The 27,853-nt window shown below is 46.5% G+C and overlaps 1 protein-coding gene across 1 annotated transcript; it reads left to right on the top strand.

The window, feature by feature from the left end:
- Window positions 1–754: 754 nt before the first annotated feature.
- On the top strand, window positions 755–26,480 carry LOC307228704 (uncharacterized protein; the record flags this gene model as incomplete). Its single annotated transcript, XM_079998466.1, has 13 exons — window positions 755–873; window positions 1,540–1,768; window positions 5,861–6,011; window positions 6,075–6,183; window positions 16,602–16,718; window positions 16,808–16,921; window positions 19,731–19,806; window positions 19,913–20,144; window positions 22,726–24,529; window positions 24,656–24,829; window positions 25,249–25,422; window positions 25,641–25,687; window positions 25,936–26,480. 13 exons carry the CDS (start codon window positions 755–757, stop codon window positions 26,478–26,480), a joined length of 3,891 nt encoding a protein of 1,296 aa, XP_079854592.1.
- Between the last annotated feature and the right edge of the window lie 1,373 nt (window positions 26,481–27,853).

Here is a 27,853-nt window from a genome sequence, read left to right as displayed (position 1 = left end):
CGCTATCTGTTCTACACAACGCACTGTCTGCATGAAAACATCCTGATGCGGCGATGGTGATAACTGGTGACTTCAAGGCAAACTTAAAAAAGTTATGCTACCACCAACACATTACTTGTGCCACCAGGGAGGGAAGAACTTTGGACCATTGTTATACTACTTGTATATACTTGTATATACTACTTGTTTACGGGGATGGTAGCTCAGGCGGTAGAGCTGGTGGTCTAGTGATCTAAAGGTTGCTGGTTGGATCCCAGGCTCCTCCTGCTAGCATGCTGTAGTGTCCTTGAGCAAGACACTTAACCCCTCATTGCTCCTGATGGCTGCGTCCGTCGGTGATTGAACAATTGTAAGTCGCTTTGGATAAAAGCGTCTGATCAATGTAATGTAAAAATACTCCATATAAGAGTGGATACAAGGCAGTTTCTCGCCCACCTTTGGGTTCGTCGGACCACACCACCATTTAATTTTTTTTTTAAATTCCAACGTATAAACAAAGAAGTGTGCGCAAAGCGGTGGTGACAAGGGACGTAAAGCGGTTGTGTCGTCGACGGATATGGTCCAATCAAGTTCCAGCGATGTCAGCGAGTTTGCGGAAGTAACCACGGCTTACATAGCTAGGCTAACAGATAGCATCGTACCATCAGTTAAGATTAGACTTTTTCCTAATCAGAAACCATTGGTTGACAAATCCGTCTGCGCCGGTCTGTATGCTCGCACCACTGCTTACAACTCCATCTTCGCATCTGGTAACATGGAGGATCATAAAGCGGAGTCCTACAACCTGCGGAAGGCGGCAAAAACCGCTACAAAGAACCATGTGGACAGGATACAGAGACAGATGGAGCTGAACAACACCAGGAGCCTATGGCGGTAACTACAGACTATTATGGAGCAGCCCCCCCTCTATGGGGAGTGCTGGCGCCTCACTAGCTGAGGCGCCAGCACTGAACTTCTATGCACAGTTCGAGACCAGCACCGCTAGCTCTCCAGCTTACAACAACATTGTCAGCGTGCTGGCTAGCACGGCTGAGGGGAGTTCCTCAGCTGGGGCAGATCACACACTCTCTGTGATGGAACATGAGGTGAGGAGTGCTCTGCTGCGTGTGAACACAAGGAAAGCTGCTGGCGGAGATGGCATATCTGGAAGGGTACTGAAGACCTGTGCTAACCAGCTAGCTCCTGTGTTCACCACAATTTACAACCTCTCCCTGGCTGAATCTGTAGTCCACCTGCTTTAAGAGATCCTCCATCGTCCCTTTTCCCAAGAATGGCTCCCTAGCCTGCCTGATTGACTCCCGACCTGTGGCTCTAACCTCGGTGGTCATGAAGTGCTTTGAGAGGCTGAATAAGGACTATATCTGCTCCTCTTCCCTTGGACCCGCTGCAGTTCGCATACCATTCAAACCGATCCACGGATTATGCAATCTCCCATGTTCTGCACACCACCCTCTCTCACCTGGACAGCCGGAAGGGTGGCTATGTGAGAATGCTGTACATTGATTACTGCTCAGTGTTAAATACTGACTATGTGGCCAGGTCCAGCTCCAACTCCATCATTAAGTTTGTGGACGACACAGTCATGGTGGGCCTGATCTCAGATAACGAGGAAGCCTACCTGGACGAGGTGGCAGATCTGACACTTTGGTGTCAAGAGAACTGCCTCATGAACGTCTCAAAGACTAAGGAGCTGATTGTGGAGTTAAGGAGGGAACCACAACCGAGGCTGTTTACGCCACTATGGATTGATGGGATTACTGTGGACAGGGTGAGCAGTTTCAAATACCTGGCAGTCACATTACGGAGGATTTGACATGGACAACTCACATTGACACTCTGGTGAGGAAGGCAAGGCAGTGCCTTTATCATCTTAGGCAGCTTAAGAAATTCAGAGCCTCCCTGAGGATCATTCAATCCTTCTACTCTGGAGTAGTTGAGAGAATCCTGACAGGCAACATCACCGCCTGGTTTGGAAACACCAGTCAGGACAGGAGAGCTCTGCAGAGGGTGTTGTGTCTGGCTGAACCGACCATGGGGGCAACTCCCCTCCCCTGCAGGGCTTGTATAACACAAGGTGCAGAACCAGAACCTGCAGCATCAGGAAGGATCCTCACCACCCGAACAATGGACTGTTCCAGCTGCTGCAGTCAGTGGGTATGCGCCGAGAAATCTGAGATGCAGTTTCTTTCCGCAAGCCATCAGGACTGAATGCTGATCTCACCACTAACTTTTTTTCCACATTTCTATTCTCGTTATATTTTTAGACTATTTTATTTTATACATTGTAAAACTGGAAATTTTATTGCTGCTAAAAAAGTGCGCAACGTCTGAAGGCACTGCCACATGTATGTATGTATGTATGTATGTATGTATGTATGTATGTATGTATGTGACTAATAAAAATCTTGAATCTTGAATCAACATGACCCAGAACAGCAAAAAAAAAAAAAGCATTTTACGAATGCCTCACTACCGGCCAACATCAACCTTGGCCTGTCTGGAAAACACTGAACTGCCTGCAGTTCGGCTAATGACGCTCCAAGGTCCCCATGAAAAAATGGAAAATAACAACTTTCGATGCATGTGTGTGGGGGGAATCCCAAACCATGGAACACATCATGAGATGGAGTCAAGCTCCAAAATGTACCGTTGATTACCTGGCCGAACCAAATGCTGCTTGGCTCGCCTGCACCAACCACTGGAAAGACATGATATAGAAGATGGCTGGACTTGAGGAAGAAAATCGGGTCGTGATTTAGCCCCGCCAAAAACATCCGTACCACAAAAATGGTGAGAACAGTTTAATGTTCTTCACAATTAAGTCCTACATCATTCAGTTGTTTAACATGTTTTCAGATATAACTTTATAACATGCATCATGTGTTTACAAACAAATCACTAGATTCATTTCACAGGGACTTTACAGACTAATCTAAAAATTGTCTTTTAGTCTGCTTTCAGATTTTAATTACAAATTAGGTTAATCACTGTTTTCCGACGTGTAAAATGTAGAATGGGATAATCTAGCCACTGGGGTGTACAACCTAGTGAATCATCAGTGCCAGTCCCAAGCGCGGATGAATTGGGAGGGTTGCATCAGGAAGGGCATCCGGCGTAAAAACCATGCCAAATCAAACATGCAGAAGAAAAATCTGATTTCCATACCAGAGCGGTCGAGGCCCGAGTTAACTACCGCCACTGGTGCTGTTAGCCAACAGGGTGCTGGAGGACATGCGTGAATTTTACGTCTCCAAAGCTCGGACACGGCAGCAGGCCGGAGACGATGAACCGACTGTAGAAGACTGTCAATAAGCGTCGTAAAGTCTTCTTTAAGTGTCTCATATTGTTTGTTCCTGAGATCATTGGTTCCGACGTGGATGAGAAAAGTGGAGGGAGACAGATTTTGATCCAGCAGCTGTTGGATTCTGGAGTCTATATCCTGGACGCGAGCACCCAAGTAGCAGAGGGTTTTAGCTGCCGGCAGGGTGATGTGTCAAACCTTGGAGGCACCGACAATGAGCATGGATATGAGCTGCCCAACCCTATCCTCTGAGGTCGGGTTGGGCACAATTACACCCTGAGAGCCTGTTTGGGGTCTCTTTTCATTTGATTTTCGCACCGGGCTGCATTTGCAGGTAAACTTGACAATCTTGCATTGCTACTTGTTCATAATCTGCATCACCAACCTCCTTGTCACAAATTGAATAATAATAATAATAATAATAAAAAAAAATGTGTGTGTGTGTGTGTATATATATATATATATATATATATATATATATATATATATATATATATATCATTTTTTTATTTTAATAAAAATATAATCGCCTATGGCCACGATCAATTAATTGTGGAGGCCATTATTGTCACCGCGATATAGGATTAAATGTGAAGCCCTACGCCCCCTGAATAATGGTCTCCATCTGTGTGTAAAAGTAGTATGATTTAAAGGTTGAACACTATCTAAACGGTTTCACATTATGACTTCACATCACATGGAATATGGAGGAATAATTGTTGTTGATGTTTTTGGTATGCGAGTCCCGAGAAGCAGAGGAGATGGTGGCGTTGAAGTCCTCTAGCACAATAGTGATGTCATGAGGGGGTATCGGCTGGATGGCCAGATGTAGTTGATCAAAGAAAGTGTTCTTTGCCTGGTCGTCTGTGACCTCTGTTGGTGCATAGGCAACAATGACTGTTAACTTGCCGTGTTGGTGGTGGAAACGGGCGGTTAGCAGCCGTTCGCTGACTGGGGTCCATCCTATAAGGGATTTCCTTGGCATGGCATGGCATTACTAGGGCGACACCATATAGCCCTCTGTTATCATTTTTGCCGCTCATGATGTAACTGTGGTCTCCCTCTCTCTTCTCACCGCTATCGCGCCAGCGTGATTCGCAGAGTCCCGCGATAGAGATGTTGTAACGGGACAGTTCACGAGACAGAAGAGTAGCGTGTCCTGTGCGTCGAAGTGTTTATACATTCCATGTGGCAACACGGAAGGGATGTCGGAGATTGATTGTTCGTGAGTCAGGGGCGTGCAAGGGTCGATACCAAGGGGCAGTCCGGCTATTTCTGATTAGTTTCGTAACAAGGAGAGGTTCTCTGGAGTAGGTTGTTAGCCCACTGCCAGATAGCCAGCTGGGGGGGCTGCCCCCTTTAGGGCCTGCTGGCCTGCTCTGAACCATTCGTCGTCAGGCCCCTCGCCTGAGATCAGTTTGCCATGGGAAACCCGACCAGGAGCACAAGGCTCCAGACAACATAGCTCCAAGGGTCACGGGGACACACAAACCTCTCCACCACGGTAAGGTGATGGTTCCTGGAGAGGTTCAGTTCAGTGGTGTGGTGAACACTTTCTCACCCTCAACGTTAATAAAACACAAGATAGTGTTTGACCGCAATTCCATTGTTGACCACTCTCCAGTGGTAATCCATGACCAGTGGATATGACAGGTGAGCTCTTCCAGATACCTGGGCATTCACTGAGATGATCAACTGGGGCAGTGCCTCAGTAGGAAGAGTGAGTCATCTAGTTATCAGAAGGTTGCCCATTCAATTGCTGGCTCCTCCTGCTAGCATGCTATAGTGTCCTTCAGCAAGACACTTAACCCCTAAGTGTCTGTCCAGCTAAAAACCCTGGTTACACTCCTCACACAGAGAGCCATGAAGATTATTGGAGTCGGGCAACATCCCACCCTTCAGGCTGTTTTTATCAAACAGGCACAGAAAATAATTCAAGACCCTACACTTGTCCTCCACTCCGAGTACCAGCTCCTCCTGTCAGGGAGATGTTTCAGGGTCCCCCAGTGTAAGCTTAACCACTATAAGCACTCCTTTATCCCCCTGTCCATCAAAACACTGAACACCACATCAGACAACTTTTACCATATGAATGTATTCATGTTGTGTATGTTGTGGTTATATATGTGGTTTAGGGGTGGGCGATATGGCCCGAAAATAATATCACAATATTTCAGGGTATTTCTGCAACGTTATTCTTGACAATATGACAAAATACTGACAATATGAAAATAATGACTTTCAAGAGCATACAATTGCAAAAAAATCAGTGTAATAGTTTTATATGTCGGCCATTAAACCATAAATTCAAAGTTAAAATAAATAAGAAATATCTATTAAAATGTAACTATATTCAAATGTACATGTATTATTGTGTACAAAAAACAGAATTCTTTCAATAAATTAAATAGTTGACACTCGCTTTGCCCACTGCCATCCCTCACGCTACTTGTCAGTAGTGTTGGTTTTGTCATCTGGGATGTCAGGACCCAGCTTCGCTGTGAGACAGAAGAGACAAAGATGAGCAACATGACAGTTTTCAAATCCCCTGTCAATCAGTTTGACTACTCACAGCTGAGCCGCCACTCCCTCCCCCACCTGCAGCAGATTAAAAGCCACAACCTCTACCACACACCCCCGCTACCCCCCCCATACCACCACTGCCCGAGGAGCCGTCTGGCCAACTGCCAACTCCCCCTACACACCGTCTGTAGAAGCTGGACTTCGCCAAAATAACCTCCCCACCTGCTTCATTGTCTTGGGCCTTGGACAGGCCACAGCCGCGGGCCCAAGTGGTACCCCAGATACCACATCTCCCTCTTCCCGACCACGCCCGTCTTGGGCTGGCTGTTGCACCGCAGCGACCTCCGCTGTCTGGCATGGTGACAGATGTCTGTCACAGGGATGGCGGATTTTGGAATATTAGAATTTGGGATCTCCGGACCCAACTCATCTCTCTCAACTACCTATCTCAAGTCACCAAGAGACCAGGACCTCCTCCCTCCAGGCTTTTAGGAGGTTGTAGATTTGTGCACCCCCTTTGTTCGCAAGCAATTTAGAGCTGGATGATGGGAGTAATATGAGGACCTTCTCCCCTGAGCATCCCTAGTGTACAGGCCCCACTTTGGTCACTTGATACTAGGCCAACCAGGAGCAAAAATCAGCACGGATACTTTTGCTCGGCTCTGTTGGCAAAACAGAGCGGGATCACGTGTACCAGCACAGCACGGTGGTACAGCAGGACAAGAGCAGTCGGCCATCTTTCTGCAATTACCTACCTACCTTTGTAATCTGCTCTCTTGTCTTTCTCTCTCTCGTTTTTCCAGCAGTAAAGCCTCGTGGGTTTTCCTGTCCTAAGCACATTAAGAGGAGTCACAGCGAGCTTTACGTCAGACAGCTGAGAAGTGGAGAGATCAGAGCAGAGAGTCTCCTCCCCTCTGCAGCCTCTCAGCCAATAGGAACTTCTGGAACCACCGGGAAAAACAAGGACACACCAAGGCATTGTTGGAACCAGTGTGACAAAAGTTTCCTTAACTTGGGTTGTCTCAAAAAACATCAACGTATTCATACTGGGGAGAAACCGTACCACTGTGACCAGTGTGGGAAGAGAATCAATCAATCAGAAACACTTAAGACACATCAACGTATTCACACAGGTGATAAACCGTACCACTGTGAGCAGTGTGGGAAGATGTTTATTACAAGTGGTTGTCTCAAAGTACATCAGCGTATTCATACTGGGGAAAAAACGCATGGCTGTGAACAGTGTGGGAAGATGTTTAAAATAAGTGGTAATATCAAAAGACATGAACGTATTCACACAGGTGATAAATCGCTTCCTCGTCTTACATGAAGGGACATTGTTGTATCCAAACTGTTAATTCTCAAGTGCTTGGGCCTTCACAGTAGATCAGGGCCTGTACTCAAACATCTGAGAACTTCTCCTAGGAATGGCATTGAAATATTAACTACGAGTAACAATACCACTTCAGAGTAGGGCACAAGGTAGTTGAGAAGCTTCCTACTCTTAATTTAAGAGCTGGAGGAGTCGCAGTTTACAACAGTCTAAGATGCAAAATGGAAACCCTCGTCCCCTTTGAAGAGATTTTGTAATCTTTTTTTATGTATTCTGATGTCATGCATTATGTATGTATGTATCCTAATATGCTGCCAATTAATTGTGTTCTGAGTTTGTCACACCATTGAAAATTGTGTTATTAACCACCCAGCGAAATTTGAATGATTCAGAAAAAATTACCAAATATCTACAATTAGGTTATAGAATAGTGGAGGGGGGGGGCAGTACTCTCTGCTCTGAGATGCTGGGGGTGTGTCCGCTTGGCATGAGTTCAGTCTCACTGAAGCCACCTTTTACTCCAGGTGTTTATTCCCAAAACAGTGTTTGGTCCCAAACTCTGTAAGCTGTTAGTTTAACTTATCACCAATGATGCGTCGTTTCTGACGGTCCGACTTGGTGTTTATTAGAACAGGGCCCCACTCACCCCCATCACCTTCCGCAGTTTCCAGTCGGCTCTGTGGAGTTTCTGTGGAAGTTTAACCTGCCAGCGACGATGATGGTGCACTTCTACACCTCCATCATTGAGTCCATTCTCACCTCCTCCATCACCACCTGGTACGCTGCTGCAACCATCAATGCATTACATGAACGCTTCTTCCTCATTCTTCTGGACTATTACCCATGAACATTGCACACACTGTTATACCTAACTGTATACTGAACATTTCCAGTGCCAGCTGCGGACACAATGTTGGCTGAGATACAGGAGGGAGGCAATTTTTCTGGCCGTGGTCCGCCAATATGTCACGACCAGAACTGGGAGCGACCCAAACGCACGACACAGGGAGACGGAAGGCAGGCAAAGGATGTTTATTAGCCTGGACGGTGGAGCTGGCCGGGGGGACCCGGTCAGGTAGGGATGGAGCAGGGCTGGCCAGGGATGGTGATGACCAGGAGATGGGGTCCAGGATCTGGGTGGGGAGACTGGGAACCAGGCTGGATGGAGAAGGACGGGCAGCCTTGGTCGACGAGCGGAGACAGGCAGGTAAACCAGGCTGGCTGGATTTGGAGAGACATACTGGGTCGACGAGAGGAGACAAGCAGGTAAGGGGAAGACGAGACGAGACATGAACTAGGAACTAGAAATAAGCACTAGGAGCTAGGAACTTGGAAGGGAGCCAGTAGCGATACAACTCGGGGAAAGCTAGTTGACGGTCTGGCAAGGAATGACTAGGAAGCTTGGACTAAATACTGTGCAGGTAATTGATCCCAGGTGTGTGCAATCGGGCTTGAGTAGGGAGCTGCAGATGGGGCAAGGGCGGCCTCTAGTGGCGCTGGGAGGCCGTGGGCCTAACACAACATGGCTTGAGTTTTATTGTCAATTTTAGTGTTTGGCACGCAGGCCACAATTATGTTTCATATATCTGAGGATCTATTTATAAAATGGTTGGTAATAGTCCTCTCGGGCGCAGCAGGAATAGCGTTCCGCTCCTGGTCTGCTCACGAGCCCATGCGCCAATCTCCTCTGTAAGACAGACAACACATTAAGAAAACTCCCTGCCTTGATTGGGCCGATTCGAGGCAGCTTGGTGGCTGCGGGAAAAGGGAACAAGGCTGTCGTCCGCAGCCGGTGCTTGACCACACCCCTTTGTTTGCCACAGTGATCTATCAGACAAGGTTTTTCCTTCCTCTCCATTCTTTCTCTTCTTTTTCCTCCCCTTTCTGCCTATTCTTTCTTTTAATCTATATCTCTACCTCCATCCTTTATTTTCTTCTGCCTGAGACTGAGGGGCCCTGGCAGAGAAGCACATGTCTACCCCACAACCCTCTCCAGCAGTCTTGAGGACCTGATGCCAGTTGTTTTTGTCAGCTACTCTACTGGTGTTTTCTCCAAATGTTTTTTTTATTTTTTTTATCTGTGCTGTCAGCATGCTGGGCATACAACAAATCAAATGTCCAAGCTTGAAACAACCAGCCTGTAGCAGGCTTGACCTCAGGCTGGCAGAAGACAAAGTCTGAGATATAATGAACATGTTGAAAAACAACGGTTCTTCAAGCAGCCACTTTCCTGGTGTAACAACAGGGTCTCCATGCCTCTTAAAGACCTGTCAGACCATCAAGACAGAAAGATGAAAGGGTGTTAATCCTGTGAAGTCCACCTCTTGAGGTTGCAGCAGGAACAAATGTTTATCTAGACCAAAAGGTCCAGCTTTCCTCTATAAAAGACAAGCTGTATCCTGCCAGCTTAGTCCTGGGGTGTAAAGCAGCTTTCGTGCTGCCTGCAGCCTGAAAGCCAACACCCCGGATGGACCGTCCATGAGGCCTTGTCTCCTTTCTTCCACTGGCAGATACAGAGCAGATGCCTTGATCCAGTGCTGCCCAGACCAGAAAAAGTCAACAATCGTCCGCTGAATGTCCTCGCTTCGGCCGCTAGATGGAGGTAGTACTATCAATTTGTGCCACAAAATCGAGGCAACCAAGTTTTGGCAACCAGGTCTCTCCCCCTATATGACAACTGGGGTAGAAACCATTTCCATTTAGACAATCATGCACACACCTTCTCTGCTGCACCCTCCAAGTTCTTCATTTAAAATGCTTAACTTCCTAAAAACACACCAAGGACTTACGACCCTTCCCTCCCCCACATGAGACCTCCTGGCAGACTGGGAGCTGCATCATCAGCAGACGCTGACACGACCAAATGTGGGCTCTGTGTTCATCAGGGTAGGGAGACCCCCATCCTCTTATTCCTCAGTCTATTTAAAAAGGGTTCTATTGCCAAGCAGCAAAGTTGTCCTGATATCGGGCTTCCTTATTCCTCTTTTGAGAGGAATTGGGCAGCTCAACCCTCCTCCCACATTTACCCTGCTTGATGCCCCATTATACAGTTACCCTACCCAAGACAAGAAACCCTCTCCAAATCCGAAAGCCCTTCAGGTTGAAAACAAGAAACTGTGGTCAACATGATCTAAAGACTTGATCCAAGGATAAAACACTAACATCATCTTTTTTTATTCATTACAATTTTTTTTTTAATCTCAAATTAAAATTAAATTGTCCATAATTATTCTATCCGGGATGCAGTATGGTTCGTCCGTTAATTAGAATCCCCAAGTAGTCTTTAAGTCTGTTGGCCAGTACCTTAGACAGCAACGTAGTCTGCACATAGCAGGGCCACTGGTCGCCAGTTCTTAAGGAGCGCCAAATCTCCCTTCTTTGGCATTGAAGGAGGGCTGCACACAGACAGGATGTGGGCAATGAACCCATCTCCTAACATTGCAGCAGCACATCCAACAGGCCAGATTTCAAACAGCTCCAGAAATGCTGAAAGTCTACAGGTAATCCATCTATGCCTGGCAATTTCCTTGGTGTTAGCTCCTCCATGGTGATGGGATCATCCATGGCCAGACCCTCTTTCCGGGTCAGCTGAGGCCTTGAAGCAGCTCTGCAGCACATTCCTCATGCACTCCTCCGCCCCGTAGAAAGCAGTGTAGAAATGAACTGCGTTCTTCCTCATCTGAGCTGGGTTGGTGGTTACAGTCCCATCTGGCAGGTGAAGACAGGTCATGTGCTCCCTCTCAGACAGTGAGCAGTGGAGTGAGCAGTATACTGCTGGCAGAAGACACAATCATGGGTCTGACCTAGCTCCCACCATTGGCTTAACAAAATAAAATCCTCTTTCCAAACCTGCCAGAACAATTTAAAATGATCACAGAATACCTAGTCCTGTTGCAACTTTGTGTTAAAATGCCGGAATGAATTGGACTTTGTGCTCGATGAGAGATGTAATTCTACGGTGACCAGATGATTGTCTGAAAATCCTACCGGGTGAATAAACTCTTAGGTATTCTGGAGCAGAACTGCTGTGAAATATTAATTCTGTCTAATCTGGCTGCACTGACCCTTTCTGCTAAAACTCTGACCCATGTGTATTGTCTCATGAATGAACTGTTTACCCTCCGTGCATCGATAACATCCAAGTGGGTTAATAATTTAGATAAAAAGACAGATGACTGCAGACGTGGCTCTTCACTGGTCCTGTCTGAGGTCAAATCAATGGTGCTATTTCAGTCCCTCCCATTAAAAAAACAATCCTTGTCGGAATGCTTCTTTTTGTGTCTTTTATACTTGTAGTCTCTCTGAGCCCAGTTTAGGAGCATAAATATTCACGAAACAAAAAAATGACTTTATTGATCTCAGTCCTCACCATGTGTAGCCTGCCTTCCACTGACTCCCTGCTGCCTGGAGACATCTAACCCAGGAGAGAACAGCATGGCGGTCCCTGCACTAAACTTGGTCCCATGGCTAAGGGAGAATGTCCCCTTCCACCACAAACCCCAGTCTACTTCATTTGCTGTCAGTGTCTGACTGCATAATTCAGACACTGCAGCCCTCTTGTGTCTGTCCCTTCCACCATTGACGTTCGTTGAGAGTCCCAAACCTCAAACTGTGCATGAAGATGGGAAACAAGGACAGAAGGAAAAGAAGAGAAGAAACACCCAGTGAAACTCAAACATTCTGTCTCTTATTTGTTTTTTTTTCCTTTTACCAGTCTTCCCTTTCTCTGACACACATGCCTTTCTTATAGTGGTGACATGGCGATAGTGGCGCCGCCCCTAGCGGTCGCCTGCGCCGGCGCTCCGGTTACTTTCTTACTCTTTAGTATTTTTTTCCTTTATTTATCACAATGTTCGCCAGAAAAACATCAACAATTAACTCATACGACCGCGATGCACTCATGGATATAAAAATTTCCCTAAACGAACAACTTTGGGGCTTTTTATCCGTGGGAGCAGAGTGGCCTGCGGAAATCCTACGCGGGAACACTCGCAACAACAACTACAACAAAAATGGAGTCGCTGTTCCACGAGCGGGCCCACGGAGGAAGCACCGAGGTAAACGAGGCGACATTCGGGTCAGAATGAGGACGCAACCTTACCGTCCACCTCTGCCAAGCATCCTTCTTGCTAACGTCCAGTCCCTGGAGAACAAGATGGATGAACTTCGAGCAAGGATTCAATTCCAGCGAGACACGAGGAACTGTTGCGTCCTCTGCCTGACGGAAACATGGCTGAACCCACTGGTGCCGGATGAAGCCATACGTCCGTGTTCCGCGGCGACAGAACGGGAGAGTCGGGGAAATCCAAAGGTGGAGGCGTCTGCCTAATGGTAAACAACCGCTGGTGTAACGCCAACAACACCAGATTCCTCTCCCACTCCTGCTCGCCGAACCTGGAACAGCTGACCATACTATGCCGTCCATTTTATCTCCCCCGGGAATTCAGCACGGTCATCATTACAGCCGTTTATAACCCACCGCAAGCGGACACCGACGCAGCTCTGTCGGTTCTGTACGATGTGTTGTGCGGATTTCAGAACAGACATCCCGACGCGGCTGTGGTGGTGACTGGGGACTTTAAAAGGGCCAACCTGAAAAAAGTTCTGCCGAATTTCCACCAACACATCACGTGTGGCACCAGGGGAGACAGAACTCTGGACCATTGTTACACTCCTTACAAGAACGGATACAAGCCCGTCTCGCTCCCTGCTTTCGGGAAATCAGATCACGCCGCGATCTCGCTGCTTCCTGTTTACAGGCCTCTGATCGCGCGGGATCTGGTGATGACGAGGGAGGTGAAGCGGTGGACGGACCAATCAGAGGCTGCGCTTCAGGACGCTCTGACTGACGTAGACTGGGACATGTTCCAAACAAGTTCAAGTGACGTCAGCGAGTTTACGGAGGCTGTAGTGAGTTTTGTGGCTACGCTAGCGGATGAAATCGTTCCCACGGTGAAAGTTCAGATATTTCCAAACCAGAAACCATGGGTTAATAAATCCATCCGCTGCGCTCTGAATGCGCGCACGGCCGCTTACAACGACGGTCTTGTATCTGGTAACATGGACAATTACAAAGCGGCGTCATACAATCTGCGGAGGGCGGTGAGGGACGCCAAACGGACGTACAGAGACACCGTGGAGCTGCAGATGGAGCAGGGGGACACAAGACGCTTGTGGGAGGGGCTGCGAACAATAACAAACTACAAGAGCAGCTCCTCCCCAGCCACGAGTGTGGACGCCTCCCTGGCCAACCAACTGAACTCCTTTTATGCGCGGTTCGAGTCTGGCAGCAGCACCACCAGCTCGCCGGCTAATTGGAGTTACACCGCTGGGGACGAGCGCGCACTCTCAGTGTCCGTGCACGAGGTCAGGAGGGCTTTGATGCGGGTGAACACCAGGAAAGCTGCGGGCCCAGACGGCATATCTGGGCGAGTACTGAAGACCTGTGCTAACCAGCTAGCTCCGGTGTTCACCACAATATTCAACATCTCCCTGGCTGAATCAGTGGTCCCATCCTGCTTCAAGAGGTCCACCGTCGTTCCTGTCCCGAAGATCGCCTCTCCAACCTGCCTGAATGACTACCGTCCGATGGCCCTCACCTCGGTGGTCATGAAGTGTTTCGAGAGGCTGATTAAGGATTACATCTGCGCCTCCCTCCCCCGCACCTTGGACCCGTTGCAGTTCGCGTACTGGCAGAACAGATCCACGGATGACGCGGTCTCCCAGGTACTGCACACCACGCTCACGCACCTGGATGGCCAGAAGGGGGCCTATGTGAGAATGCTGTTCATCGATTATAGTTCAGCTTTCAACACCATAGTTCCCACCAGACTGGCTTTCAAGCTGATGGAGCTCGGATTGAATGGTCCGCTGTGCACCTGGATCCTGGACTTCCTCACAGGCCGCCCCCAGGTGGTCAAGGTGGGGAAGTACATGTCAAGCTCCCTCACCCTGAACACAGGATCCCCCCAGGGCTGCGTCCTCAGCCCCCTACTGTACTCCCTGTACACACATGACTGTGTGGCCAGGTCCAGCTCCAACACCATCATCAGGTTTGCTGACGACACCGTGGTCGTGGGCCTGATCACCGACTGCGATGAGAAGGTCTACCGCGAGGAGGTGGCTGACCTGTCACTCTGGTGCCAGGACAACAGCCTACACCTGAACGTCAGCAAAACTAAGGAGCTGATTGTGGACTTTAGGCGTGGATCACAATCGAGGACGCACGCGCCCTTGTGGATTAATGGGACTTCTGTCGATAGGGTGAGCAGCTTCAGATATCTGGGAGTCCACATCACAGAGGACTTAACATGGACTGTTCACACAGACACTCTGGTGAGAAAGGCGAGGCAGCGTCTCTACCACCTCAGGCAGCTGAGGAAATTCCGGGTCTCGGTGAGGATCCTCAAGTCCTTCTACTCTGGAGCAGTGGAGAGCATCCTGACAGGCAACATCACTGCCTGCTTTGGGAACTGTACTGCCCAGGACAGGCGGGCCCTGCAGAGGGTGGTGCGTTCAGCTGAACGTACCACTGGAACTACCCTCCCCCCCTTGCAGGAGTTATACACCAGGAGGTGTAGTAGCAGAGCCCGTAGGATCATGAAGGATCCTCATCACCCCAACAACGGACTGTTTCAGCTGCTGCGTCAGGCAAGCGCCTCCGCAGTCACACAGCGAGAACAGAGAGACTGAGACGGAGTTTTTTCCCGCACACCATCAGAACTGTCAACGCTGACCTCACCAGCCATGCACTAGGCTCCACTACCTACTGTACTGTATGTAGCATACTGTACCGCATACTGTATCCCTGTTCAGGGTTGTTCGCGATGCCGTATTGCTGCGCCGTACTGTTGTATACTGTGCTGTATTATCCAAAACACTACCTCACTCTATTCACATTCACATGCCACTTTAATTCACATGCCACTTCAAATGCACATATCTGTATATACATAGGCATATTCCTTCAACCTATTCCATTTTATTTAAATTTATTTTTATTGTATTTTATTCTTTATATTTTTATCTTATTCTATAAGTATTCCACTTACTGTATTATGTTTTAGGAGTCAGTTAGTCGGTCTATTAGAAAGGAATTTTCTACTTTTTATTTTATTTTATTTTTTATTTTTTCCTAGGACATATTGTGTGCTATCACCGGGTGCGTTGCATTACATTTCACTGCATATATGTATGGAAGTATGTATATGTATGTGACAAATAAAAATCTTGAATCTTGAATCTTGACATGTTTTCTTCAGCGATACCTTTTAATTTCATCCAGCAAATCACAACTAACTTCTTTCTGCAGGCTTTAACAGATCTGATACATTTTTCAGTATCTGGAAAATAATCGCTGACTTCAACAGATTTTCAAAATCCTCCAAATAAAACAAGTAAAAACAGTGTGTTCTAAGTTGTTGACATGGGAGCTTATTAATATTGGCATTGAACAGCCAAATCTGATTAGACTGACAAAATTCTGAGTTGGGTACAGTCCCGGAAATATTTTATAATAATCGGACACACACAAAATAAATCCCCCTGTTGTTTAATGGACTGTCCCTCCATATTTTTCTTTTACTATACAACAAACTTTTAAATGTACTTTTTTTATTTTTGAACTGTTTAATTGATAGGATTAATCTGTAAAAATTCTTATTGTCAGTTAAAGGTTAAGCAGTTAATTATTAACATTCTCTGTTTGCACTGAACATTATTACTTCCACGTTCCATTTGACTGAGGACATGAAAGGTGATATATTTAACCCTTAACCCTGTATTATTCGGCGTCTACTCTCTCACAGCAGATATTTGGCTGATGATATAAAGTTGAAAACAGCACTGAACATGTTGAAACAGCAGTGGGAATGTAATTTGGTCTGCTTATCTGTCCAGATAATTGACCAGAACACAGAGTGATGCCAAACAGAGTCAGAAAGCACCTTTGTCTCTGACAGAGCAGGAAATATAGTTCAAAGTGCACTTCTATGATACTGGGTGTTTCTTTATTACACTGTAAATGAAGTTGTTAAAAGGTGTCACAAGCCTGTTGGAACCAAACACAGTGAGTGAGTTCATTCAGTTTCCTGCTCACAGTGAAGTGAGGAAGCCAGCAGCCCCCTGCCACCTCCAACTGGAATAAGCAGGTAAAAAACAAGACTTAAACACATGTTGAACATCACTGTGTCAGCAGTTAGGACAGTATGTTGGTGTCTTTATGTCAAGGTCTGCGGTCAACCATGAATGTGTGTGAGGAGAGAGAGGAGGGGCGTCCCGCCTCTAAAACAACTCTGTCTGGGGAACATGGCGACCCGAGCAAAGCTAAGAGGTAAGATGAGGATCTCTGAGCGTCTGGGACTGAGCGTCCATCTCAGAGCTCAGCAGTGATGTCACTACACCTTCATGAGTCTGAGGAAAAGCTCTGTGTGTGTTGTGTTGAAGCCCGGAGCAGCAGGAGAGTCCAGAAGGTCCTGCCCCCAGTGGGGTCTCCTTCAAGAGTGACCGCTCTATGGCTCCACCTTTAGATTTTAAAGATGGAGATCAGTCTATGGAGCAGAGGTGAGGATTTATCAAGTAGATGATCAAATACAACAGTTAAACATCCTCAAGTCGTAACGTCTAGATGATGCTTATTGTTTATTTGGTAGATTCCATCAGGAGAGAGCAGACTGTCCTGAACCCAGCTGTGTCTCCATCAAGAGTGACTGGTCTATGGGTCATCCTATTAGCTTCAAAGATGGCCGCCCTTCCAGTGCGAAGAGGTAAGAGTTTCAAACAGATGATGGAAACAGAGGAGATGGTTTTTATCAGACTCTACTGAGCAGAGGGAACAAGTCAGGAAGAAATGAATCGGTCAGAACCAGCGTCCGACCGGCCGTCAGGAGAAACGGGAGACTTCCCACACGGCCGTCAGCACCGCAGTCGCACTGTTGATCGGGGCGTGAGTTTCTGACCGGCCGGGTCGAGGAAGTTATGTAGGCAGGGCATTGACAAAATTGAGTCAAAGCACACCGTCAGCGACAGGAAGGGGTTTTGTTGGCAGTTTTCGAAATATTGTATATCCGTGTAGGTAGGTAGACAATATAGAAATGACTACTACAATTTTAAAAGAAGGCGTAGCGCACTGGCTGCTGCAAACACATTGCTGATGCATTGTGGGACATTTGGTCATTCATTTTAAAATGACCAATCCGGTCACTTGCTTGTTTACCATAAATTTTATTTTTATTTGTATTTATTAATGTATTTTATATTTTATGACAAATTGCTTTTTTGTTTAAATGTTGATTTCTATCTATCTATCTATCTGTCTATCTATGTATCTATTGTATCTATCTTAATATATTCTATATTCTTAGTCTTCTTGTTTCGGCTGCTCCCGTTAGGGATCACTGCATCCTCTTCTGTCGTGCTGACCACCTGCATGTCCTCTCTCACCACATCCATAAAGCTCCTCTTTGGCCTTCCTCTTTTCCTCTTGCCTGCCAGCTCCATGTTGAGCATCCTTCTCCCAATATACCCAGCATCTCTCCTCCATACATGTCCAAACCATCTCAATCTCGCCTCTCCCCTCTCTTGCCTCAACCTGCTCCCAAATCTCACTACAGATCACAATGTCATCTGCGAACATCATTCTCCACGGAGACTCCTGCCTGATCTTGTCCATCACCATTCCAAACCAGAAAGGGCTCAGGGCCGAACCTTGATATAATCTCACCTCCACCTTGAACCCATCCGTCGCTCCTACGGCACACCTCACCATGGTCACACTGCCGTCACACATATCCTGCACCACTCTCACATACTTCTCTGCCACCCCGACTTCCTCATACAATACCAAAGCTTCTCTCTCGGCAGCCTGTCATACGCTTTCTCTAAATCCACTAAGACACAGTGCAACTCCTTCTGACCTCCTCTATACTTCTCCATCAACATTGTCAAAGCAATAATCACATCTGTAGTACTCTTTCCTGGCATGAAACAATACTGCTGCTCCCTGAACATCACCTCTCCTCTTAACCTAGCCTCCACTACCCTTTCCCAGAGCTTCATGCTGTGGCTGATCAACTAAACCTCTGTAGTTTCTAGAGCTCTGCACATGGCCCTTATTGATGAACATCAGTGTCAGTACACTTCTTCTCCACTCTTCAGGCATCCTCTCACTTTCCAAGATTGTGTTAAACACTTTAGTTCAAAACACCACTGCCATCTCTCCTAAACATCTCCATGCCTCCACAGATATGTCATCTGGACACCAGCATTCACTATCCCCACATCATCCAACCTTCTCCCTCTCATTTTCTTCATCAGCCCCTCAATGTACTCCTTCCACCTTCTCAACACACTGTCCTCGCTTGTCAGCACATTTCCATCTCTATCCTTCATCACCCTAACCTGCTGTACATCCTTCCCAGCTCAGTCCCTCTGTCTAGCCAACCAGTATAGGTCCTTTTCTCCTTCGTTAGTATCCAGCCTCTCATACAACTCGCCATGTGCCTATTTCTTAGCCTTCGCCACGTCTCTCTTCGCCTTACACCGCATCTCCTTGTACTCTTGTCTACTTTTGTCATCTCGCTGATCGTCCCAGTTCTCCTTCTCCAACCTCTTCCTCCATATACTTTCCTGTACTTCCCCATTCCACCACCAAGTCTTCTTGTCTGAGACAAGGAGGAAGGATCCTCTGTCCAGATGACACACCAAGTGCCTCCCCAGCTCTTTCCCTCACCACTTCTGCAGTATTTTCTCAGCCATCTGGCAACTCTTCCCTCCCACCCAGCGCCTGTCTTAACTCCTCCCTGACCCCACACAATAGTCTTCCTTCTTCAACTTCCACCATTTAATCCTTGGCTCTACCTTCGCTCTCTTCCTCATCTCGAACGCCAAAGTAATCCAACACATCAGCATCCGATGCTGCCTGTCTTCGTTCTCCCGTGCCACCACCTTACAGTTTCCAATCTCTTTCAGGTTGCACGTCCTGCATAAGATGGTCCACCTGTGTGCACCTTCCTCAGCTCTCATACGTCACCCTTCGTTCCTCCCTATTCTTAAAATATACAGTATATTCACCACAGCCATTTCCATCCCTTTCGCAAAATCCAGCACCATCTGTCCTTCCGCATTCCTCTCCTTAATACTATATCTACCCATCACCTGCTCATCAACTCTGTTTCCTTCGCCAACATGCCTATTATAGTCCACTCCAATCACCACTCTCTCTGCCTGGGGGATGCTCTCCACCACTACATCTAACTCACTAGAATTCTTCTTTCTCTTCCATCTCACTCCCAACTTGCCTTTGGGCATATGTGTTGACAACATTCGTCATCACACATTCAATTTCCAGCTTCATGCTCATCACTCTGTCTAAAACTGTCTTCACCTCCAGACAGGTTGACCGTGGCCGACCGCTCTGTGTGTCAGTCCCAGGCAAATCTCATCAAAACCTTCAAACTCTGTTGATTTTGGGTCAGATCCTCACATCCAAGAGCGTGTTTTTTCGAAAAGACATCACCTCTAACTGTGTGTGTGTGTGTGTGTGTGTGTGTGTGTGTGTGTGTGTGTTCACCACAGACACCAGCAGAGGTTAGAGGTCACCAGTGCTCCGTCTGGACAGCAGCATCAAACAGATCTGGACTCCATGTTCCTGGTGTGTAGATGAAGGGAAGCAGTGTGTGTTGTGGTGCTGGTGCTCTCCAGGCCTCCCTCTTCACACCAGTGGGATGTCAAGTTCTAATGATGTTTTTCTGTTCCAGCTGCTGGAGGACAACGTGGTCACCTTTGTGAAGGAGGAGCTGAAGAGGCTCCGCAAGCTCCTGAGTCCAGATGATCCACGATGCTCAGAGAGGAAGAGGGAGGAAGAGGAGGGTGAGGTGGATGGTGAGGAAGAGGAGCGGAGGAGGAGCGCCAGAGAGGGAGTTGTGAAGATCACACTGCACTTCCTGAGGAGGATGAAGCAGAAGGATGTGGCTGACTCTCTGCAGAGCAGTAAGAGACTCTGATTCACACATTTAAAGGAACATTCCACTCTGGTTCTCTGCTTTGTTACCTTCTAACAATAAAATGAGACCTCAAGCAACTCTCTACACCTAGAAGCCCAGACATAGGAGCTAGGAGACAATCTAGGAGCTAGGAAACAATCTAGGAGCTAGGAGACAATCTAGGAGCTAGGAGAGAGTTTAGGGAACACTATAGGAATTAAAAGACGGTCTAGAACAGAGGCCGGCTATTTATTTTTGCGACAACCCAGTTTTTTTTTTCTGCGGTGCTGATTGGTGGGTCGACGTCCCAGAGTTAGTTGGCCTCACCCCTGGGTCACCCCAAGCGCGTCACATCAGCGCCGTGAAAGCACCGTGATGCGAGGCTCCCAAACCCTTCGCATTTTTACGCCTTGGCTCTATTTTTCTGGGCTGCACGCGTAAACTGCAGCATAGATTCCCATCCTGGTCCATTCAAAAGATGTATGGAGTGAAAATATTGAATTACTGAGCCTGTTATGCATAACTGAGTTAAATTAACAAACCAATAAATTTTCCCCACAACAAATGAAAACTCAGTTATGTAAATAAAATAATACCATTTCAGAAGGAAAACTGATATAACGCCCCGGAACAGCCTTTATAGTTAACTTCATACCTGGGAGGCTGTTCTGGATTCACCATTATATTTCAGTTGTATTTGCGTTATTTTATTTTCAGGTATGTCTCGGTGTCCTAGTGGCCGTCTAGCTCCGTGGGAATCTCCATAAATGTGAAATATACATTTATAGCATAGAAATATACTGCGCTGTATCACCAAGTCAACTTCCTGTGCACATAGTACATTTGGCAAATAAAGCGATTCTGATTCTGGTTCTGATATAAACAACGAACGCTCATCTAACCAACTAATCTGACTACGGTCATAAACAAACATACTCCAAATGCGAATAAAATGAAAAGCCAAGGGTTGAAAACGAAAGCAAAAATTCACTTTAACCCATTGACGGTTGATACATTCCACAATTTGGAGTTTGAGTAGAAAGTCAGGAGAGTGCTGCTCTCAGTAGCGCTTCGTAGACAGAATGAAGACGGACCTGGACCTGGTGTGAACTTACCAATCGACAAAATAACGTGACACTTGGGTTGTGGCCCAGGGGTTGGGCCTTGTCCACACCTAAATGGATAGTTGGGAAAAAGCACTCCCCCCCCCCCCCCTCCGTTTAAAAAAACAAAACCAATTCTGTCCACAACCTACGGTGTTGTAGAAAATCTCTCCATCGACACGAGAACACAAAAACGATATAATATGCTGACATAAGCATGCCAAGACAGCAGGGGGAGATAATATGTCATAGAACTTGATATCAAACCCCACAGAAGAACATGAGGAGCGTGCAGCGTGTTGAGCTTCTTCATAATATGCAGACCGAACACTGTACAGACGCTGTTCCTGAAGCTGGAGAAAAAGCTCTTATCCCCCCAGTGGAGACACGGAGAGCAACACAACGGACACAAGCAAGTTGACGTCCGTGCTCTCAAGAAGCTCTTATTTGTCCACACCAGTACACGAAAGCTCCTTTTCACACCAGTACACGGAGAGCTACTTTTCACACCAATATACTGAAAACTACTTTTCACACCAATACATGGAAAACTACTTTTCACACCAGTACACAGAAAACTACTTTTCACACCTATATACTGAAAACTACTTTTCCAGACCAGTACACGGAAAGCTACATTTCAAACTAATTCATGGAAAACTACTTTTCCACACCAGTACACGGGAAACTACTTTTCCACACCAGTACACAGAAAACGACTTTTCCACACCAATACACGGAGAGCTACTTTTCACACCAATACACAGAAAAGCTCCCATGTTTAAGGCACTGCTTGCCTTCTGGTGAAAATGTTGCTGTCCATAATAGCTTGAATTAATAATTTGAATTAAAGATAGGTTGTTTAATCAAAATGAACAAAACTGAAGTGGTTTTGTTATTCCATTGCTACTGTGAGTTTATTATTAGGCCTAAAAGTGTTTAAGCACCACCACATCCATGACATTGTAAATTTCCTTGTCAAATTAAGCCCATCACATGCTCAGGTATGGCTGTTGGTTACATAACTTGCCTAATTACCAACACTTTTTTATTTTTATATTGTTAGATCAGTCTACAGTACATGTTTAAATGATAGAACATTTAAATTTGTTAAAAAAAAACATTTCTAAATTTATTTGGGCGGCCAAGCTATACTGGCCTGGGGGCTGGATTTGGCCCGTGGGCCGTTATTTGCCAACCCCTGGTCCAGGAGCTCTGGAGGTCGGGGACAGTCCATGAGACAGTGTAGGTCCTAGGAGACTGTCAAGTAGTTAGGAGACCATCTAGAAGGTAGGAAGCATTGGGGGAGATATTCTATAAGCTTCCCTACACACCAGTTCCACAATGGACTCCACACACTGTCAGTCTGATTGTTCAACCAGTAGTGATGAGATAAATAGAAACATGGAGATAGAAGCTTATTGACATTACTCTCACTGACCTTAACAGTTACTCATTGATGTCCTCTGTTGTTTGTTCATTCAGTAACTCTTGCTGAGGTGAGCCGACATCAACTGAAGTCTCATCTGAAGGAGAAGTTCCAGTGTTTGTTTGAAGGAATCCCTAAAGCAGGACAACCAACACTTCTGAACCAGATCTACACAGAGCTCTACATCACAAAGGGAGGGAGCACAGAGGTCAACCAGGAACATGAGGTCAGACTGATCCAAGCAGCTTCCGGGAAACAAGCGACAGAAGAAACACCAATCAGATGTCAAGACATCTTCAAACCCTTACCTGGGCAAGATCAACCAATCAGAACACTGATGACAACGGGTGTGGCTGGCATTGGTAAAACAGTGTTAACACACAAGTTCACTCTGGACTGGGCTGAAGACAACGCCAACCAGGACATACACTTCACATTTCCATTGACCTTCAGAGAGCTGAACTTGCTGAAAGGGAAACAGTTCAGTTTGGTGGAACTTGTTCATCACTTCTTTAGTGAAACCAGAGAAGCAAGAATCTGCAGCTACGACAACTTCCAAGTTGTGTTCATCTTAGACGGTCTGGATGAGAATCGACTTCCTCTGGACTTCCAGAACAATGAGATGTGGACTGATGTCACAGCCTCCACCTCAGTGGACGTTCTGCTGACAAACCTCATCAAGGGCAACCTGCTTCCCTCCGCTCGTATCTGGATAACCACACGACCTGCAGCAGCCAATCAGATCCCTCCTGAGTGTGTGGACATGGTGACAGAGGTGAGAGGCTTCAGCGACCCACAGAAGGAGGAATACTTCAGGAAGAGATACAGAGAGGGGGAGCAGGTCAACACCATCATCTCCCACATCAAGACATCACGAAGCCTCCACATCATGTGTCACATCCCAGTCTTCTGTTGGATCACTGCTACAGTTCTGGATCACGTCCTGACAACAGCCCAGAGAGGAGAGATGCCCAAGACCCTGACTGAGATGTACATCCACTTCTTGCGGGTTCAGTCCATACAGGGGAATGTCAAGTATCGTGGGGGATCTGGGACAGATCTACACTGGAATGAAGAGAGCAGGAAAATCATTCAATCTCTGGGAAAACTGGCTTTTGACCAGCTGCAGAAAGGCAACCCGATCTTCTATGATTTGGACCTGGCAGAGTGTGGCATTGATATCAAGGAAGCCTCAGTGTACTCAGGAGTGTTCACCCAGATCTTTAAAGAGGAGTGTGGGCTTTACCAGGACAAGGTCTTCTGCTTTGTCCATCTGAGCATTCAGGAGTTTTTTGCTGCTCTTCATGTCTTTCTGACATTCACCAGCACTGGTGTCAATCTGCTGTCAGAACCACAACGAACATCAAAGTTATGTCAGCTTTTTAAAAAGAAACCTGACTTACAATCCCTCCACCGGAGTGCTGTTGACAAGGCCTTGCAGAGTGCTAATGGACATCTGGACTTGTTCCTTCGCTTCCTATTGGGCCTTTCACTGGAGACCAATCAGCTGCTCCTAAAAAGGCTGCTGGAACAAACAGGAAGTACCTCAGTGACCAATCAGGAAACAGTGCGTTACATCAAGGAGAAGTTCAGTGAGAATCTCTCTCCAGAGAAAAGCATCAACCTGTTCCACTGTCTGAATGAGATGAATGATCGTTCTCTAGTGGAGCAGATCCAACAGTACCTGAGATCAGAAAGTCTCTCTGAAGTAAACCTCTCCCCTGCTCAGTGGTCAGCTCTGGTCTTCATCTTACTGTCATCAGAAGAGGAGCTGGACGTGTTTGACCTGAAGAAATACTCTGCTTCAGAGGAGGCTCTTCTGAGGCTGCTGCCGGTGGTCAAAGCCTCCAAAACATCTCTGTAGGTGCCCAGATAACATCTGTATATGAACTGAGCTCTTTGACATCTGAGGAGATATTTTTAGTTAATATCTGTGTATATCTTATATCAAACTATGTATTTATCTGTGTGCATGTTGGTGTGCAGGCTGAGAGGCTGTAATCTGTCAGAGAGAAGCTGTGAAGCTCTGGCCTCAGTTCTCAGCTCCGACTCCTCCGGTCTGAGGGAGCTGGACCTGAGCACCAATGATCTGCAGGATTCAGGAGTGAAGCTGCTCTCTGCTGGACTGGGGAGTCCACACTGTGTTCTGGAGACACTCAGGTCAGTGTTCTTAGACCTCTGGAACCAACTGGGATGATGAATGCACATAAAATAATGATGCATTTACATGAAAGTCCTTCTGACAATATGTTCAAGTGTTTTGGAACATGTGTACTATTTATGTGTCTGCATGATCTTAAATGTTAAAATTTCCCATAAAACTACTTGACTTGTATTATTGACTGATTGGTCAAGTGGTCAGTCATTTCTGAATAATGAGGTCCATCTGTTAATTATGAGCGTTGTAAGGGGGAACAACTCCTCCCTGCATGTGTTCACATCCTGCTACCACGGCGCTGGCATACTAGTTCTATCATTTCAAATCCATATTCCATCTCAATGTATGATGTTTCAGTGTATGTTGCCATAATAACCATCTTCCTGATGTTGACACCTGGTGCTTCATGTTATGTTTGCAGCTTGTCAGGCTGTCTGCTCACACAGGAGGGCGTGGCTTCTCTGGCCTCAGCCCTGAGCTCCAACCCGTCCCATCTGAGAGAGCTGGACCTGAGCTACAACCACCCAGGAGAGGCAGGAGTGAGGCTGCTCTCTGCTGGCCTGGAGGAGCCACGCTGGAGACTGGACACTCTCAGGTATGGAGAGACACGCTGACACTCCCTGACAAGCTCTTCTACAAGGAGGACGCTCTACAACCATGTGGTCAATCATACTGGGATGCTGGGGAACGTGCTTTGTTGTTAGACAGCACATATGACCGATGCATGATGGGAAACCATGGATACGGAAGCTTCTTAATGTCCGTGTTTCCCTGATCTCAGAGAACGTTCTGCTCTGACTGTGTTCTTCCCAGGGTGGAGCACGGTGGAGCGTGGAGGCTGAAACCAGGGCTGAGGAAGTGTAAGTGTCTGTTTAGTTTGATTCATTACTATTTATCAACTATTTAGATGGAAAGTCCATCCACACAGCAGTACGGGACGTCCATCCATTCACATCCTACTGAGAATGAAGATGATGGTGGACATCATGTGTCTTCATCACACTGCTGATGAATGGACAATCTGTCTGTTGATGAATCCACAATATATGAACCAAACAGGGATGTTAGATTATAAACTCTTGCTTTATTGTGTCTTGTTCTCCACCAGATGGAGTCAAACTCACACTGGACCCAAACACAGCAAACAGACGACTCTGTCTGTCTGACAACAACAGGAAGGTGATGAAGGTTGAAGAGGAGCAGCCACGCCCTGATCACCCAGAGAGATTTGATAACATGGAACAGGTGTTATGTAGAGAAGGTCTGACTGGACGCTGCTACTGGGAGGCAGAGTGGGAAGGACTGGTTTATATAGGGGTGACTTACAGAGGAATCAGAAGGAGAGGAAGAGGCGGTGACTGCCGTCTTGGATGGAATGACAAGTCCTGGAGTCTGTTTTGTTCTAATGATCATTACTATGCCTTGTACAATAACAGTAGTACAGACATAAATCTCCTTCCGTCCTCTGGTCGTCACAGAGTAGGGGTGTATCTGGACTGGTCTGCTGGAACTCTGTCCTTCAACTCAGTTTCCTCTGACTCACTAAGGCACATCTACACCTTCCACACCACATTCACTGAACCTCTCCACCCTGGATTTGGGCTGGGGTCTGGTTCCTCAGTGTCTCTGTGTCAGATGGAGGAGGTGTTGTAACCTTTTCTCTCTAAAAGCTGGTAACCTCCCGTTTCTTGTGTATCTCTGTTGGTTTTAACAATCCCTTCCTGGATTTCTCTTATTTTTCCAATTGCAATAGTTATGTCACTAGTACCTTCGGATTCTGATGGGAGATATGTGCAGCATCTCTCTCCTACAATAGCACATGCCCCATCCTGAGCTGGCGTTACAGCATCCCAAGCTACACAATTTTCAATTACAAATTCAACAAATCAAGGAGAGTTAACAACTAAGGGTTTGGAAACCCATGAGCACAGCATTAGCCACGAGAACTACATCATGGTGAGTGAGCCTATAAGATAATGTCAATGCCAATGATTGGCCATAGTAGGATAATATGGACTTAAAAACTCATTGAGCATGTGTAAAAATCTGATAATCACTCCATAATTGGGGGGGCAGTAGCTCAGGATTCCCAGCTCCTCCTGGTAGCATGCTGATGTGTCCTTGAGCAAGATGCTTAACCCCCTAACTGCTCCCCAGGCGCCTCTAGATGGCAGCCCACTGCTCCTAGATACGTCAGATACTCAGATGGGGAAATGCCGAGAAATTGCAAATTTCCCCATTGTGGGACTAATAAATGTATATAAAAAGGTATATAATGCATACTAATTGTTGGCAATATCTACTGACTCTGTATTCTTAAGATGTATGCAACCGTTAACATCTGAGAGATCCCTCTTAGAGTGTGTTGCACTTACATGAGTAGGAAGAAATCCAACAGGCTGGACAATATACACCAGGTCATTTAACACACACAGACCACAAGTTGCTCTGAAGAACAAGGGGAAGGCTCACCCATATAACACCAGTAAATACCTGGAGTCGACAGTTCCCAAACTTGAAATTTGGGTGTAATCTCCTACATTGACATTGAGTGGGATGTAAAAAACCTATGTGCTGACCTTCCTGGGATTCCTGTGGTCACCCATTTACACAAACATGACAAACAGAGGAGGCATTAACTGTGGCTCATAGCCTGTAAGGACTGGTCGATAAGTCAATAGGCACTTGGAAAAGGTATTTCTTGTTAAAGTTTGGGCACGTGAAACAAAGTGGCATGTATCTCCGGAATGTCTTCTCCATTCTCTTGACTAACTGAAATGATGGAATAAATTACATATTGGGTCATCTTATGTAGAAAACTATAACTAAAAAAACGAAACTGGAAACTAAAAAAAGGTTTCTCATCTTACCAATGTAGATATGGTAAGGCCTGATTACAGGTTTGACTGAGGATGTCGGATGTAAGGTTGCTTCTTAGGACTTGTATTCAACAGTCAGACTTACGCCATCCACTATTTTCATGCTTTACATTTTGGTTGTGTTTCCATCGAGCTACTCAGTGCCAT

This window comes from Zeus faber, assembly GCF_960531495.2.
Source record: "Zeus faber genome assembly, chromosome: 1".
Lineage (NCBI taxonomy): Eukaryota > Metazoa > Chordata > Actinopteri > Zeiformes > Zeidae > Zeus > Zeus faber.
The sequence above is the reverse complement of the archived record's forward strand: the minus strand, read 5'-3'. Positions and strand labels throughout refer to the sequence as shown.